The sequence below is a fragment of the Parasteatoda tepidariorum genome, chromosome 1 (genome assembly GCF_982258835.1).
Source record: "Parasteatoda tepidariorum strain Cologne lab strain chromosome 1, Ptep-v5.0, whole genome shotgun sequence".
NCBI lineage: Eukaryota > Metazoa > Arthropoda > Arachnida > Araneae > Theridiidae > Parasteatoda > Parasteatoda tepidariorum.
In genome coordinates, this window is record NC_141755.1 from 132,177,639 (window position 1) to 132,196,261 (window position 18,623).

The window sequence follows — 18,623 nt, forward strand, 5'->3', positions numbered from 1 at the left end:
ACCAGATAATAAAACTTGCAAGAAAAGAAATAATTAAAATATTTATGATAAAAATCTAGGTACTTTGAATAAATATTTTTTCATGACTATGGTTAATGTTTTTAAACCTCAATACATACCTTTGAACTACTATAAAATCTCTATAGTTTTAGAATACATTTCTCCTAGTGGTGTTAAAGGTAATGAGTTTAATAAATTAGAATTCCAAGAATTTTTCACCATTTCATATAAATAATTTAAATTGATAGATTAAAGCTCATATAAAGAAATAGTAGTGCTCTAAAGTAATGGTAAAAGTTTTATAAAAATTTTATTTGCTTTAAATTTTTTTATTTAGTTCACTACCATTGATAAATATATTTCGTACAATATTTAAATGTTAAAGGATATGTCATTATAACAAAAAAATCAAATATAATATAAATACTTTGCAAGTAAAAAAAAATCACATTTTACAACATTTAATTTAGGTTATGGATATGTCTATAGTCATACTAAAACAAAATTTTTTAGGAAGGTGTAAATAAAGCGTACCGCCAGAAAACTTGCAAGCCGTTATTCCCCAAGTAACTGTTTTCACTGCGCATACTAAAGTTTTGACTAAGCTTCTACATTCTGCAATGTTACAAATAGCTGCCTGAGAAGCAGGAACACCAAATTTCGTCTAAAATTAAAGAAAACTATTAGAAAATATATACATTTAAAGCAATGAAAAATTTCACTAATATTAAAAAAAATATTAACAAGATAACAATTTTTTTAATAGTTAATAAATAATGATTTAATGAAATGTACAGAAGCATTAATATGTTTGTGTGACTACAGCACTTTTAACACCTTAATGATAGACTTTTTTTGCATACATGTTTCCTTATTTCGAAGAATGAATAAAAATATAAGTTTCTTGATGCATTATTTAAATCTATTGCAACATTTTTCAACAAACTATTAAGAAATTACTCTTATAGAAAGTATACTTTGCTTCATTTTATTTTAACTTATACTTATGAACCTGAAACCTATGAGCTCTGTCAAGACATATATGGATGAGTACACATACAATTAATGTCAAGGAACAAAAATTAATAAAATATTCTTAAAGTTGATTATAAAATTATTATGGATGGTATAAAATGTTTTACACACAATGTATAAAATATTATATGTTAAAAATTAGAAAGAAAAAGATACTAAAAATATTTGAGCCTGCTTTTTAAATACTGTTGTTTCAAAATTCTAGCGTAGAAACGTTTGTTTGAATGCAGAGTGAAAAATTATTGATTCTGCTGTTAATGTAAAAAATAATACAAAGACACAGAAATGGAGATTTTATACTTAAAATATATTCAAGGTTCCTATTCAGTTATAGAATTAAAATTCTCTAACTGGTTTTCGAGAAAATTTCAAGATTATATTATTGCTATACAAAACAATATTTCTTTAGAAATATTATATTTTTTTTATTCAAACTTACTTTTAAATAGCAAATATGTCTAATATTAAATTTTGTAAAATCTATTTTATTTCCCTAGGTAAAGGGTTTGACACAAATATAAATTATATATAAAATCAATATCTAACGAGGACCCATACCGCACACCCTCGGTCCCTACACAGACTGATCCAAGTAGTCACCCACCCGCACACTGACCGCAGTCAATGAAGCTTCTGAGTTTTAACGATAAGTTCACTGCGGGACTATTATAAAATGCAGATCTGATTTTACCTCATTAATTTTTTTGCGACAGAAAGAATCATAAAAACATAACACAAATCAGTACTCTAATTTCAATAAATTCAAAAATTCAACAATGTTACTACAGAATTTTAACAACAAAAAAATAAAAACAGATGTTGAACTTATTTACTTTGAACCTTATTGGCTATTTAGTGCTATAGTCCAATTTGAAATAGGTTGTTTAGTTTCTAGGTTTGCTGAAAGATTTTTCCAGGTTCCAACCTAACTTTGTATTTTTCCATCTCTTATTTTTCCTTAAATAAAATTCCAAGACAATTAAAAGGTTTTTCTTAGGCTATAAGATTTTTGATATTTTAAAGAATAAAAACATAAAAGCATATGGAAGTAAAATTGGACCCTTGAATAGTAAACTGTTTAAGAACCCAGTCTACTATAAAACAGAAGTTCACTATATCCAAATTCTTCGAAAAATTATTTCTTAGCATATGACAGTAGTATTGTTGGAAATCGTGATTATGATAGTAAATTATTTATTTATAAATTAAATCCTTAAATATGTAATAAATTAAATATCTAAAAAAAAATATAAATAATTTTTATATTCTATGGAAGATGGATATTCAATTCGATGTTAAGTAGAGTTTACCACTTTTCCTAACAATTATTAAAGAACCTAGTATTTTCTAATCCTCATTTTCTGCCGGAAAAAAATTCAGAACACTTAATTCAGAGAGGTGAGAAGAGGAACGTGCTGCTTAACAACTTGTTTCTTCTTCTTCTTGAGCCTTACAGCCTATGACAGGCCAAGTTTTTGCCATCTTGATCTATTCTGTGTCATAGCCTTCTAGTTAGTTATTCCTATTATTAACAAATTGTTAGCCTAGTTTTAAAACTAAAAGCATGCAAGAGTAAGATTTGACACAAAAAATGCAGTCACTTGCAATCATAATTCCTGCCCTGCAAATTTAAAGTCAGAGAAATAAAAAAGAAAAATGGGAATCTGAAATTAGATCACACTATAAACAAAGCTGTCCACTATAAACATATAAAATAATGTTAAATGGGAGTTCACTACAACTGAATGTTCACTATATTTCGGGTTCATCTTAGCAGGGTTCAACTGTATTAATTATACGAAAATGCAATTCTGATTTTTTTTCCTTCTAAAAAGTAACAGTAATGATAAAAACCTTAAAATGCGTAAACACGACTGCTTTCTCAAATCTTACTTATTCATCTGGTCGGTCTAATAGACCACCTAAATGGAAGTCTTTACCGGGAGAACTCCAGGAGCAAAACTAAGTGGATTAACATGATATCCTGAGCTGCAGATACAAAAGATGTCACATTTGAAAGGGAAGAACTTGAAGAGGCAACTATGGGAGGGGCAGAGTGTGAGTCAGAAATAGCCAAGATTTGATGTTTCAAAGGCTGAGCACTAAAATTCAGAAGAATATAATAAAATTAAAAATTTTCATACTTTCAAAAATTTCATGTATTAACTTCAAAAATTCTTCAATGTTTTTATAATAATTTTAATTTATATAGATGTAACTTTAAACATGTAGTAAATGAGTTTAAAATCCTATAAAGAAAACAAAGGAAATAAAAATAAAAAATTTTCAAAGAAGTTTTTTCTATTTAGAATTAAAAATGTTTGTGTTTTCTCTTAGTATTTAAAATTCTATGACACAATATAGGGCAGGTATTTACTAAATATCTAATTCATCTGAGTTAGAATTATAAATCTAGAAAAAAGACCATTTTAATATAGCACAGCATATTTGTGCGTTGAAAATATGCAAAATACCCTAGAAGAGTTTTTAAGTAAAAACAGTATAGATATGTACTAACAGAGATAGTTCTCCCATTCACAAAACTTGATGAGATAATGAGAGAGGAATAAAATGAACAGTTTTTGAGAATCTTCAGTTTGAACTAACTAATAGTGACTATAAAAAAATTAAAAAAATTTTACCGACGGTTAAGGTAGTTGTAAGGTATGAAAATTCTTTAAGGGGATAATAATAAATGAAAATAGATATTCGTACACCACTTATTTTTTTAAATCTTACTTAATAAATTCAAAAATTTGTCCAGAATTTAAAGATTGATATGTATAAAATTCATCTCTAGAACGAAAAAAAAAAGCTTGGTGAGTAGGTGTTTAACATTGAAATTGCTTGTTATGTTTGCACTTTGTCTGTTGGCAATAATATAGATTGAAATTTATTTGCATTAAAAAATAAAATAAATAAAGTGGATGCCTCTTAATAAAATAAGTTTCATTCGTGTGTTTTAATTATAAATATGTGTGACAAGAATGATTTCTAAAATGCATTTGCAGTTATTAGCACTGAACAGATACAAATTTTTTAAGACAATATTTATATAATATATATTAGACAATATATATTATATCGACAATATTAAAATTAGTATTATTTAAGGCAATATTAGACAGTTGAAAATATCCTTCAAGTTTTTTTTTCTACTCTAAATGACTAATACTGTTCAAAAGATGTTAAAAACAGTGGCTATTATTTTTTTTCAAGGAGTTATTACATTTTCAAATTTTATTGTGAATACAAGCGCTATAAGCAACTATATAAATTTAACAGAAAGTAAATGTTTACTTACGCTTTTTTCTGCAGAACAGGCAGTTGCAGCTTTTCAATAGTTTTAAAACCAAAACTTCAAGCATCCTCATTAACAACTCACGGCTATAAATAAAGCATAAATTTTTTTCAAAATATAATAAACATCATAGATGATTTTTTACTGCTTCATACATATTATACCAGAGCTAATGTTGCTACAAATATTATTCTTACGGAAATTACTAATTTGCAAAAGAAAAAAACCTTTAATATTTCTACAATAGACTTAATAGTTAGCAGAGCACAATTTTCATTGCCAGAACAACAAAACTAGTTATACTATCATGAATAATAAACTAGTCATAATACCATGAAACAATCTGAACTGAAATACACTTTAAGAATAGTTAAGGTATAAAAATGGTTGAAATTCGTAGCTAGAAGAATATAATGTGAAAAATACAATGCATTTCATGGTTGAAAGTATAAGGCTTTGATATGCTGCCAGATTCTCATGGTTATTGACATCATATTTTTATAGACATAAGAGGTGTAACAAAATAAATTTAACTGCACAAGCACCTCTCATGATTTTATTAAAATGCAACTTTATTCACACAATAAAAATTATTCATAATTTAAAAGCATTACTGCCTTGCATTATAATAAATTTAATCAGTGGCCTAAAATTTATATTTTAATTAATAAGAAAAAAAGAACTTACATTGACATTTTCTTGATCAGATCATATTCTAATGCATTCAATTAAATTCAGAATAAGCATGCAAGACATTGTTTGAATTGTAGTTACTAAAGTTTCATCATGAAAATTTTTTGAGAACACATTTACAGCCTTAGCCAGAACCTTCAACTATAAATATTGTCTCATATGATGCACAAGATCAGCTAAAGTACTATAAGCAAAAGGCCTAAAAATATAGAAGATTCTAACATTAAAATAAGTAATACCACAGTCACTAAAGGCAATTAAAGAGCTGTGAAACATAATACATTTAACAAGAAATTTTAATTTAGAATATATTTTCCAAGCCTCATAATAAAACAAAGAAAAACTCAAACAATTTTCAAAAAAAAAAAATCAAGATATTTTTTGGAACAGTATACAGGGTTAAAATAATTTTAAAAAATACAAAAGACAAAGTAAAAAGGTATATTTTGCTCTACTAAAACGAAGTTCACTAAATGTTACTAAATGTTGGTTGTGAAAAATTCACATAACGTTAGAGTAGAATCAATTAATGCATAGGCAAAATTACTATGCTCTGACTCGATCATTTGGTATGAAATATAAAATAAGTCAAAAAGAAAGACATTTAAGGTATATCCTTTATCCTACATGCAAGTAGGTAATTTAAAAAGTTTCTCTATATATTTTCTGCTATATTTTGACTGTAAACATTATAAAAATAAAATTAAAATGACAAGGGAGTCAAGGATAAAACAACAATCAAGATCAAAATCAATAAAATAGATTTTACAGCAAAAATTATGCAAGTTGACCATTTGTAATGTACCAATTTGATGGCCTAGTTTGAGAAGTGGTCAGTATATTAAAAGGTGATATAAGAGTGGTGTTAATTATAGTCTTGGTATACCTAGTGGGCTGAGCAACTTAATAAGTTACATTGAACTCCATAGTAAAATGTTTGTTTCAATTAAGAAAGCTTTATTTCTAATAAGTGTAACAAAGTAATAAAATATGTTATACACGATATCATCAATATTCCTTAGACTATTTTTTTAGTTGAATATATGACATTGTTATAAGATATTTAGAAAAAAACTTACTCACAATTTTGCAATATTTTTGCTGCAAACCTTTTCAAAGAAAAAGAAAAGACATTCCAGCTTCAATCAAGGATAAGAATAAAATCTGAGACCAATAAAATAAATCTGATTTCATTTGGATACAACATTTGTTTTAATTAAAAAAAGATTAACAAGCTTTTATTTTTGAAAAAGATTACAAAATGTCAAATTTTTTGTGATATTGACAAATATTTCTCAGGCTAACTATTTCGTAACTAAGTTATGAGCTGGTTGCAAGATATTTAAAAAAAATTATATTCTAAGTTTAGATGATTTGATCCAAACAGAATAAGAATTAGAATATCCACATTGAGATGCATTTTATGAAAGAGAATACTTTATCTTTGCGAATTAATTGAAACTTTATTGGATGTATGAGTTTTTCTATAAAATTATAAATTATTTTTTTATGACTGTTCTGAAATTAATCAAAATTATATATTTTAGTGATACATATATTGACCCTGTGGTATCTTACACATTGCTAAATTTAAATTAGTTTTCATTTAGATACTAGAAAATTTGAATAAAACAATTACTATTATAGCAAATATGAGAATCAATGCTAGATAAATTAAAAGTTATGTAAATACTGACTATGATCATTATCAACTGAAAACTGCTTCCAACATCTGGAATGTAAAGTGCAACATTTTTAATACTTCTAGAGAGAGATTTCTTAGTTATCTTATATAGATATATTATCATCTAAGAGTAATTTGGCAAACAAAGAGACAATATTAAAACATTTATCACTTCATAGACTTTTTCAACGTTGAAGTATAGTCACTAATATTAAACTTTCTATGGTAAAAAAATATTTGAGTAATGTTAAAATTAAGTTACCTCTGTTGAGCTGTGGGTTGTAAAGTATTAGTTGTCATTATCAATGGCACAAATTCTTCGACATCTTTATGAACACTCATTTTATATAGCTGGTACATCAAGACAACAATTATAGGTAGCTCTGTCAGTGCCTTTAGGGACATAGTAGCTATTGGGATTAAATAAACCTGTAAAAGAAATCAAATATATAAACAATATTAAAAAAAAGAAAAATCACAAAGTAACAATTTTTAATGCTACAAAGTATAGAAGAAAGTAATTTTGTAATTTTTAGTATAACATTTTTCTTTAAACACACATAAAACTGGAGAACCATGCTATTAATTTGGTTAAGAGAACTACAAGTTTAACTTTATAGATACAATAAATTGTTATGCCTTCATTATGTATTATAAGCAACAAAGTATGACATTTATAAAAGGATGGGTGAGTTCAGGGACAGGGAGCTTTTGGAGCTTGCTCAAAGTCCCTTCGGTTTCTGAAAAGTAAACAATAACTTGAAAGTTGAGTTTTTGAATGATCCAGTTCATATTTTTCACGTGACATCATTTTTCTTAATCTAATAATTTTTTTAACAATATTTTAAACAATTCTATCAAGAAAAACAAACAACAAGAAAAACAGTCAAAATTTTAAAAAATAATGAAATACCAATCAAGATTTTTGGAAACCTAAGAAACATTCTTACTGATTGATCCTTCTGTTTAAAATGCATCAATCAAATTTTCAATTTCGAAGTTTCATATGAATTTTAATTTTCTTGAAAAGGATAAAATAAAAAACTGTCTGTGTACCATTGGAAATACTTGCATAAAAAATTAAAGTTTACTTTTAAAATATTTTAATTCAATACAAAATTGTTTGTTAATAAAAAAAAATGTAATAACTCTACTCTTTATCTCAAAATTAAAGCAAATAAAAAAAAATCTGTTTTTGAATTATACAGCTAGAATACCTAAGAGCAAGTTCCAAAATCTCCAAGGCAGAGAACTAACCCAATGTAAAAGGACACAGGTAATGCTGTAAGTTAAATAAATATTACACTAATACAGTGTCTTTTCATTGTCTTAACAAGGTTATTTTTCAATTTTTGTAAGTCTTTCATACTGAAACATAATAAAAACTTAGCTTGAAAAGTAAACTTCCAAATTCTAAATTTAGCTTCTTTTTTTTTAGCTTGAATATGTAATTAAAGATAGTTAAGTCAGCTGCATGTTTTAAAAAAAAATTATAAAATATTATAAATGTAAAAACCACACAATGTATGTTTTTATGCAATCTGTAGTCAAAAGAAATTGTATGTAAATCTTTCACGTTTATTTAATTTATTATTTATACTGTGAAAGATTAACAATGCCTGACTTTCTAAACAATATTTTAATTTTCATAATAATTAAAATATTATTATAATATTGTTATCATTAAAATTAAAATATCTTCAGCTTAATTTAGAAAAAGTTTACTCTTAAAAACTTTGTATTTAAAATGCAACAAAAAAAGCTAAATAAGTATATGTAATTCAAAACTGTGGGATAGGACATTGAACAAAGGATTAAAACTCTTAAATAAAATTTTTAAAAAGTTTAATTTCTAAGGTTTGTACTGAATCTAATTATTCTAAAATAGTATAATTACAAGTTAGTATAATTACAATCATAGGTAGCTCTGTAAGTTCATGTAATTAAGTTGATAAATTCATAGATTAAATTGATACTAATTAATAATAATTAAAAAATAGATTCTTAAGATCAAAATTAATGTTTTCTTTTTCTTTTCTCTTCCAGCCTCTTCTCTTGTAATTTATTTAAAATTGATGTTTTAAAGTTGGAGTATATTCCCTACTAAATTCTGAATCTTATTTTGCACTGAAAGGGTTTTGTTTTAATTTTAATCATTTTTAACCCTACAAACTCTCTATAAACAAAAGAATTCAACCTGCATTTGTTTTATTAACTAGAATATTTATTTATTTATTTTTAATTTAATTCTATGAACGTTAAAATTTTAATGTTTAAATGGACTTTTGCATTATGCAATGTGATAAAAAAAAATATGAATTTTCTCATTTTTTTAAAAATTTATTTCTATTTATCTGCTCTTTTCTCATAAATGGATTCTGATTTTCTGATTGTTTTTTTTTTCAATGGGTAATCAGTTTTTAATTTTAAACATTTAAAAGTATTTAATTTTACACAAATATATTATAAGGTTACCCGATAAAAAGAATTTAGTGCCAAGAGCAATGATGTTTTTAAAACAATTACTATCTATAATTGCTGTTAACATGCCTGTCTAAATTCTTGAGCATGCAACCCTTCATAGGTCAATTTGCTGTGCATGTGGCCCTTCACTTGAAAAGGTAGTGCACCTCTAATATAATAATAGTAAAATTTTTCCTTAACTTTGAAGGCTTATACAGATTGAAAGCATGCATATATGATTTTTTTTTCAAGAGATGTTAAAGTTAATACAACTAAAAATTGATTAAAAGCATGCATACATGAATTTTTATTTCAAGAGATGGTTAAAGTAAATACCACTAAAAATTGACCTGAAGTTCGAATAAATTAAGCAAGAAAAAAGATTCCAAGCACGTTTTAGAATTAAATTATGAAAAAAATGCTCCTCACATTAAATTTTTAAATGAAGTTACTTCATAACTTTTTAAATCCAATAGCATCAAGAATAATAATGAAAACAATTATAAAATGCAATTGAAGTCTTCAAAATTAAAATATGAATGAGCTTTAAGAAGGTTTAGAAAGAAAAACAGACCTTTTAATGGGCTCCTAAAACCATATTTAAATTTAAGGCTCTTTTAGGAATGGAAACCCTTTCATACTTGTGAATAAGCTGATTTTTAAATATTACCAAGGCAACAACAAATAGTCTGAATTTAATAATGGTTTAGCCAAATAACTATTTTCATTGCTTACTCAAAAAATACAATAATCTTATTAACATACATTTAAAAAGGCTTTTAAACACAAGACTTGAAATTTTCAAATTATATGAACTAATAATTAATTTAATAACTAATAATAACAGATTTACAGACGCTAAAATTATTTTTACTCACCATCTGAGTAGTTGAATTTGGATCCCTTTTCTCAATTTGAATCGGTGTGATGGTAAATGTTTCTTTCAATAACGGTTCCAACATAGCTGCTGATAAATTTTTTACTTTTGGAGTAGGCCGTGCTTCAAACATAAGATGCAAGTAATTAGGCAGATCTTTGTAAACATTCTTTACATAAAGCAGAAACATCTGTATCTAAAAATATTTGGAAAATTACAAAAGATTAATTATTTTTTCTAATTTAGAATATATTTTCTTCTTTCAATCAGTATGTAACATGATAGTGTTACCAGCCAATTTCAGGATGCTATTAAGAATCATATTAATAATAATCATAGATTATATTAATGCTCTTTCAAATATTTTGCCTTTTTTAATATAATCATAATTATTATCATGATGTTATATGATATGGTAATTATACAATATGCTAAATAAATCATATAATTATTATAATTTCATATGTTATCACAATAAAGGTGGAGCTTGTTTATATATCACAAAACTGTATTCATATTGAATAATGCAGAGTACTACATATTTATACACCATATTTTTTCTTCTTCAATAAAAAGTTTGTCATAAACCAATTCTGATTAAATAAACACACGACAAAAGAAAGCATCGACAGTCAATCATTTTCAATTAAAATTTTAAAAGGAAAAAAAAAACACATAAATGTTTCAGAAAATTTCAACAAATTAAAAAGAATAAACAGTTTTTAAAAAAAAAAAAAATAAAAATACTATAGAAAATTGTATTGAGTTAAAATATTAACAAGTGATAAAATTTATGATGAAATCTCCTTTATTTTAATACATAGATTTAAATTTGCTGAATCCTATTTTTAAGCAACACAACAATTCATAATTAATATTTCACATGTTTTCTCTTTGCTTTGAAGTCACATGTTGATATACTATTCTTCATGATTTTTTTTTTATTTGTTGTAAGTTGAAGAGGTGTTAGTAGTAGCTAAATTTTTTTAAATATATCATTATTTTCACATCACTGCATGCAACCTTTAGATTTCCCAATCACTTAAGTTTTATTTTAAGATATGGTATATTGTGGTTTAACAGGCCATGCAGGTGAAGAGTACCAAAAGAAACAATATAAAATAAGTGAATAAAAAAAAGTATTTAAACCATGGAAATAAAAAAATTAAAAAAAGAGGTTTTAATAACATTAAAAAGATTTATTTAGAACAAATTACCAATGAATGGAGAAACTTATAAACACTGAATGGGGAGAATTTCTATATTTCTCCATAATTCTTTTTTAATTTATTTTTCTCTACTTTATAAATCATGAAAATTTTAAAGGTTTCTTTCACACTGGACTTTAAAATAATATAAAAAGTATAAATAATTCAAAGTACTAATAAAATCTTCCTGTTGAGTTATGGGGGAATCATTGATATTTCATATCCCCTAATATTTTGAGTTAGTCACACTAAAATTAAAAAAAAACCACAATATATTCATCTTTTTCATTATGACTTTCATTTAAATTTAGTGCAAAAATAGCATATTATTATATTTAAAAAAATTTATTTGTGACTAAGACTCATTATTATTAAAAAAAAAAATTTTTTTTCAGGATCATAGCAATTTGGATTGGAAAAACAATACTCATCAATATTCCTCAGAATTTTTCATTAAATAAAAGCAAAAAATATGAAATTCTTTTAAGCAATGTCTATAAAAAATCTTGAGAAATTAAAACAAGAAATCTTTAGGAACAATTTGGCAAGAAATCTCTGTACAGAGAATTTAAAATTAGTTAACTCCTTGTGATCATTGACATTTATATTGCAAATTATAGGCTTATAAACTTTATTTATAAATTGATTCATTACAGAACTATTATCTTCCTCTATTTTCTCCTTTTTTTACTCCCTCATTTTATCAAGAATTATTCATAGAAGCATTTGTCATTATAATGGAAGCCTATATTAATATCTTTTTAAACTTTTAAGTGATAACTAACTCTTAAGTCATAACTAATTAATCAAACAAGTGAAAAATCTAAAATCTCTTATAAGATACATTAAATGACATTCACTTAAGTCAATATTCTTTTCCCCATGAAAATGCGAGTTTAAAAACCTATAGAAACACATTCCACTCAATGTAATGCAAAAATTTACAAAAATTGATCATTAATAAAATAGTTTTCTAAATAGTACACGTGTGAAATATATTAATACAAAAGCAAATTCATTGAAAAAGATAAATCATATAAATAACACATTCTTACTTCAAAGCTGCATGATGGCCTGAAGGTCTTATGAAATTCTATGATTATTCTTAAAACTACTAATATATTTTCCTCATTTTCCACCTAAAATATGAATATTTGAATAAAAATAAAACATCAATAAAATCAGTATAGGAGAAGTCATAAAATTCCAACATTAAACATACAGAGGAAATATATGTTGAGAAAAATATCCGCATAATTTCTCTAAGTTTTTATGAAAGCAACAAAATTCTAAGTTAATAAATAGCAACATTTTATAAGCTAATCTGTTCAGATGTAAACATCAATCTAATGTAGTTAAGGAATTTATGAAAAAATAAACTATTAATCAAGTATTTAAAATTAAAAATTCGGTTTTGAGATGAAGCACAGTAAGTCAAATTTCATTTTCACTCTAAATTCTGTAACAAAAAGTGCCACTCTTTCCCCACAATATGAAGAAAATACAAACTCTTAATCTTTTATTTATTATTATAAAATGTAGAGCTAGAGAAGAAAATTTTCAGTTTTCAAAAAATATTTTCAGCTATTCAAAATTTTTACCAAATAAACTTCACTTTGCATAATTTTTGTATTAGTATTACCTCGGAGAGATAAATTTAATTTTAATTAGAATATTATTTATAATTACGGGCTTACAAATCGTGGGCACACGGTTGCCTAAAGATTTACAGCCCAATATTTAAGTAAAATTTAACACTTTTTTTAATCAAACAGCATGGCTCATAAAAATGAAATCCTAGAAATTTAAACTTTTCTAGATCCATGCTCTTGATTTTTATGTATTTCAATTATACTCAACAAATAACAATGCATGCAGAACAAAAACATACTGCAAGTTCTTGTTCTGCTTATATAATTCAAATGTGTAATTGAGTTGAAGATTACTTTAATCTCTTTAAAGTAGGGTTTCAATGATCTCAAAACAAAAATGCAATGAATATACCGCTTAACATTTATGTAGAACACTAATTTTAGTAAGCAATCCCCTAATGTATCATTTAAAAGTTTTATAACTGCTTGTTGACTGAAATCACATGAAAGAAAACAATCAATATTTGTGCAACTGGGAAATCTTACACAATTTTTAATTGTACTTGGTGAAAATAATAAGTAAGCATATTACCCTTGAAATCGACATCATAAAAATTTGATGTTGCGAAATTGCTTATCAATTTTCCTTTTCATTGAATGACTTAATTCTCAAAGAGGTTGAAACAATGAATCCTCTGGGTAAGACTCTAAATATCTAAACCATGTAAATAATCAATAGACAGTCCCTATATTGGAACTATCAAATATTGTGATTATGACAAGCATTTAAAAAAGAAAGAAAAAGGATATTGGATCAAAATTTTTCAATTCCTTAAATCTACTTTCTTAAAAATCTGCATTTTCATTCCTGGAAAATCGAATATTCAATACACACAAAAAATTCAGGACAAATACAGATAAAATACTTTAAATCAGGAACATCAAGATCATCAGGACAATTACTAACCCTGATTTAATCTAATTTTTAAAAACAGCAGTCTTGAATATAAAAACAAAGTGAGATCAAGCGTAAATAGAGAAAACCTGATTATTCTGCCAAGACATTAAAATGAGGTTGATTTCATACACACACAACATAACCTACAGACATTAGCAACAATGGGGTTATTTTTTTAAATACTGTTCAAATTTTGTTATCTTAAACCCATATCAATGACTATTAACTGTGTTCATTAAGTTCATCAGTTATGTAAACTAAATAATTGACAACATATGAATAAAAAAAACATAAAAGAGTAAAGGAAAAAAATTTAGATTGGCTACCTTCATAAAAAATAATACAGGATATATATAAAAATATGTACATTAAAATATACAAAATGATCCATTGGCATGACATGAAAATACATACATGGGTGGCTTTTTCAGCATTGAACTGTGGTTCTCCATCTTCTAAAACTCTGATGAAAATTTTTATAGCATGATCCAAAAATGAAGGATATTGTGGATTACTAACAATAGTCTGAAAAAATAAAAGGATACTTTTATTACAAAATTATAACACAAATATTTCATTAAAATATTCTTTTTATTATTGTTAGTTAAACATCTATTCAAATTCTTTTATTTTTATTTATTATTTGAAAAAATATTTTTATAAACATAGTACATTTGATTTCAATGGTGTGCCTCTAGTCTTTAGGTTTCAAATTCAAACTGTAATGTATCAAAATAATTTTTTTTCCTTCATTAGAGTAATAAAACTAATAACATGTTTATCATTAATAGTCTATTAATACTAATATAGGAGGGAGGATAAATAGTGTTTTTATGTCTCAGCTTGCTTAAACAGTTTTTAAAAAGCTTTTGAGCCAATCACTTGAATGCTCCTTAATTCTTAGAATTTAAATTCTTATTTGCCATTCAATTAAATTCAATGATCTTCATACAATTGGTGCTAAAACATTAATTTCCAAATAAATAAATTTATTAATATATGGGAAACTAAACTGCCAATTGCATTTAACGTAAAAGAAAAAAAAATTGGCAAAAAAGTGAAAAATGAACCAAAAAATAGGAGGCAAATTTAAATATCTAGAAAATGGGGAGAGGTTTAAAAAGGTTCCTGTAATTCGGTAGTCAAAATAGATTTGAATGCTGGGCTTAACGGCACAATGACTTTAATTGCGGCATACATAATCTGCAAAATTATGAAAAATGAACTGTCATTTCTGAAACTGAAAAAATAAATTTCGAATTCCCCATACAATGACATTCTGAATATAGCATTTTACTATATTAAATTTAAACCTTACTTCAAGCTCTCCACTCAATTCTGGAAAAGCTTTCAATTTACTTTCCTCCTATATAAAAGAAAAGAAAGGAGAAAATTAAAGTTATGCAATATAAAAATCAATAAATGAAAAATCAATAAATGAAAAATCAATAAATGATCAGATAAATAAACAAAAAATAAAATAAGCTATAATTACAGGTTACTACAATAAATGCATAAAATATATTTGATCAAGGTTTTGCTTTAAAAAGAAATGTGGATTTGATTAAATTAAAAATGAGAAGTAAGAATATTTAAGTATAATTTTTGATCAGGTGCAGATAAATACAATGATTTATTTATAGGTATATAGATATCTTTAAGTAAGTATGATTTAAGTAGATAAGTAAGATTTATTTATAAGTATATTACTTTGGTTATTTTATTTTTTGTGAATATCAATGTATGAGAATTGTAAACATTACCAACAAAGTAACATGAGCAATAAGTATATAGTTATTCATTAGGTACATCCTTAGTACAAAATATAATATCTATGTAATCTCAAATACTAAATTGCTATGAGAAATTTTCAAGTGAAAATAAATTCTGATTTTTCAATTCCCAATGACTAATTATTAAACTTACTTGCAACAGGATCTATGAGCATTGATACATATGAGCAGTAAGTATTTATAACAGCAACAGGATCATTAATGGATGCTGATACACTCATTACTGGTATCCTTGCCATCCTTAACGACTCCAGAAAAAGCTATTCAATGATAAAACTCACCTCCAATTTTAACAATTCTATAAAAAAAATTTAAATATTTTTAAGAATTTGCATAAATTGTAAGGACTGCAATTATTCATAGGCAAAAGTAGTAAACATGCATTAGAAATTTTAAAAAAACAGAGATTATTCTGCTTTATAAGAACAAGAAATGTTATATTAGAGTTTTCACTTAACGCCACTTAAAGTTTCAGTCTCTAGCTGAGTTATATTCCATAAAATAATATAAATACAGTTGACGCTCAATATAATGAATCCTCCGGTCCAAACAAAAGCGAATGAGATAACATGAGTTTGCTTTATCGTGTTTATTTATATTGCACATATTTACTTAGATTTTATACTAGATACCTTTTTAAAAAAGTAGAGCTTCAGTTATTTTGAGATTTATAATCCAAAATCAAAACAATATATAACTACAAACTTATATTGCTTTAGGAACTGTGGATTTAATTTTTGCCTCTTACATGCTCGCACTTTCAGATCTGGTCAATATTTATTAGGTCTTTAGTACATATTCTCACAAACACATAATAACAACTAAGACAAGCACATGCATACATTTTTAGTAACTATTCGCTTGCACCCAGTGAAGCAAAAAGTACTTGGTTACCCTTGATTAGTTTACCCTCACGAAAGGTTTAACAATTGCGTAATATTTCCACACAAATTAACTAAGAAAGCAGAATTTTATTTACAATTATTAGTTAAGTTTCTATACAGTAATAATGAGGGACATATTTCCGTATCCTGATCTGTCATACCGACTATAAGGTAACAAAATTATTTTAAATTTGCAAACTAAAAAAAATAAATCAAACAAGTAGAAATTTGTCTGAGGATGGCTATGAGTAATATCCTTTCAGTAGGCCCCCTTTTATGTTGTTTTTTTTTTTTTTGTTTCTCAAGGACCACTGCATGAAAGCTGCCAAAACTAGGCATTTATTCAGCTATAGATCATGATACAGAAATCTTCCCATAATAAGCTACTTGATATAACAAGGTAAAATAAACTTACTGCAATAAGTGATTAAGGTAATAAAAGTTTAATAGGGTTGCAAAAACTACGGTTAACCAATTTTAAAAAGAGAGAAAAAAAGGAATTAAAAAGATTATAGAAAAACGGTCTTTACAGCAATTTAGACTCATTGAACTTGTATAATTATAAAGATAAAGCAACTACATTTATACCGGCACTAGGTTTGACAAATTTCCACGGCCCAAATATAAAAAAATGTTACACAAAATTTTCTTTAAAATATATTAGTTGCATTTAAATGTGCAATGCAAAATTGCTGAGCTTTTATATAAATAATTCCTATGTTGAAATATTAAGAACACGTTATTGCGCTTATTACAATGAGAAATAAAAAAAAAGAACTCACACCATTCTTAATTGACATTATCTAATGCTGATGCACATACTGGAATATTTCAAAGTATTTTCATTAAATAATTAAGGGTATGCTTGGTGAAATGTTCATCACAGCCTTTTGTTTGTTTACGAACTGATTTCATAATTATGTAAAGGATCCGGTTGCCTATTTCTGTACATGTTACTAACCCGTTCAAATGGAAGTATTCAAATTGAAAAAGCCATTGTCACTCAAGGCCAAAAATGCATTTTTTTTCTTTTTTACAATGTCGGACATAATAAATATAAATAAATGACTGAATAAAACCAAGGCTTAACTCGATCTGCCGCTGACGCTTGCCGCAGCGCCAGCGTGTGACGGCAGATCGAGTTAAGCCTTGATAAAACAAAAAACTTCGTTGTCATTATGAGGGAACATATCATCTTTCAAGCAATTTGAGTATTAATAAATTATTTATAAATAAAAAATTTTTTAGTTTAAAGGTAAAAAAAAAAAAATTTTTTTTTTTTGCCCCATCATTCGATCATCAGACTATTTAATACCCGGCAACATAATACGTGGTCCAATTAAAATATTATGGGTCAATATTAAAGTCTGATATCGGGCCTTGCGTTAATATTGAAAATTGACTTCGAATCGCCTCGTCCTAAAGGTTTTTAGAAAACGAATTTCCTCATGTTAAAGCGATTGAACGCACTATTTTAGATATGCGTACATAGTAAACTAAAGAGCCACATTGTGTATCCCCTATGAGGTCTATGATTATTTCCTCTGGTAGGGTACACTATTACCCGGTAATATAATACATGGACCAATTAAAATATTATGGGTCAATATTAAGGTCTGATATCGGGCCATGCGTTAGTTAATATTGAAAAATGACTTCGAATTTTTAAAGCTCTTTAGAAGACGAATTTCCTAATTTTAAAGCTTTACAGAAGACTATCTTAGATATACATACATAGTAAACTACAGGGCCACATTGCGTACCCCCTATGAGGTCTATAATTATTTCCTCAGTTAGGGTACTCCATAACCCGGTAATATAATACGTGGTCCTGTTTAAGTATTATAGGTTAATATTAGAGGGAGATATATGACCATATTTTTATACAGTATATAGACTTCGAATTTCTTCATTTAAAAAACATAATATAAAATAAGTAAAAAAAATTTAAAGTCGACCCTTGCATTGTTTCGAACCCAGAACTACATGTCAACCTTGCCCACAGCGCTACCAACTGCGCCACGTTTCACATAACAGCCCCGCGAATATTTAGCTTAAAGAACCTCTTCCCGGTTAGTCAACAAAACTCATTTTGGCCCATTGAGATCCCACTAATTAGTCTATAAAAAGTTCCT

At 26.1% G+C, this 18,623-nt stretch overlaps 1 protein-coding gene across 4 annotated transcripts; it reads right to left on the bottom strand.

Moving 5' to 3' along the window:
- Window positions 1–534: 534 nt before the first annotated feature.
- LOC147816983 (transcription-associated protein 1-like) lies at window positions 535–17,490 on the bottom strand. Of its 4 annotated transcripts, none has more exons than XM_087153302.1 (9): window positions 17,271–17,490; window positions 15,130–15,177; window positions 14,226–14,336; window positions 12,317–12,400; window positions 10,055–10,249; window positions 6,976–7,142; window positions 4,340–4,422; window positions 2,890–3,137; window positions 535–664 (listed from the first exon to the last, which is right to left on the bottom strand). In XM_087153302.1, the coding sequence occupies exons 1-8, from the start codon at window positions 17,286–17,288 to the stop codon at window positions 3,124–3,126; spliced, it is 720 nt and encodes a 239-aa protein (XP_087009428.1). In that variant the 5' UTR covers window positions 17,289–17,490; the 3' UTR covers window positions 535–664; window positions 2,890–3,123. The 4 variants fall into 4 exon arrangements, with proteins under 4 accessions (XP_087009428.1, XP_087009435.1, XP_087009423.1 ...); XM_087153309.1 differs by lacking the exon at window positions 2,890–3,137 and adding an exon at window positions 5,024–5,228 and having other exon boundaries at window positions 17,271–17,476; XM_087153303.1 differs by lacking the exon at window positions 535–664 and adding an exon at window positions 5,024–5,228 and having other exon boundaries at window positions 2,933–3,137; window positions 17,271–17,476.
- Between the last annotated feature and the right edge of the window lie 1,133 nt (window positions 17,491–18,623).

Excerpts from the sequence above, each read along its gene's own strand:
- LOC147816983 (XM_087153297.1), bottom strand. Across the intron at positions 14,337-15,129 it reads AATTGAGTGGAGAGCTTGAA|ACTATTGTTAGTAATCCACA; the intron begins GTAAGGTTTAAA and ends TTATTTTTTCAG. Across the intron at positions 665-4,339 it reads CCTGTTCTGCAGAAAAAAGC|ACGAAATTTGGTGTTCCTGC; the intron begins GTAAGTAAACAT and ends CTTTAATTTTAG.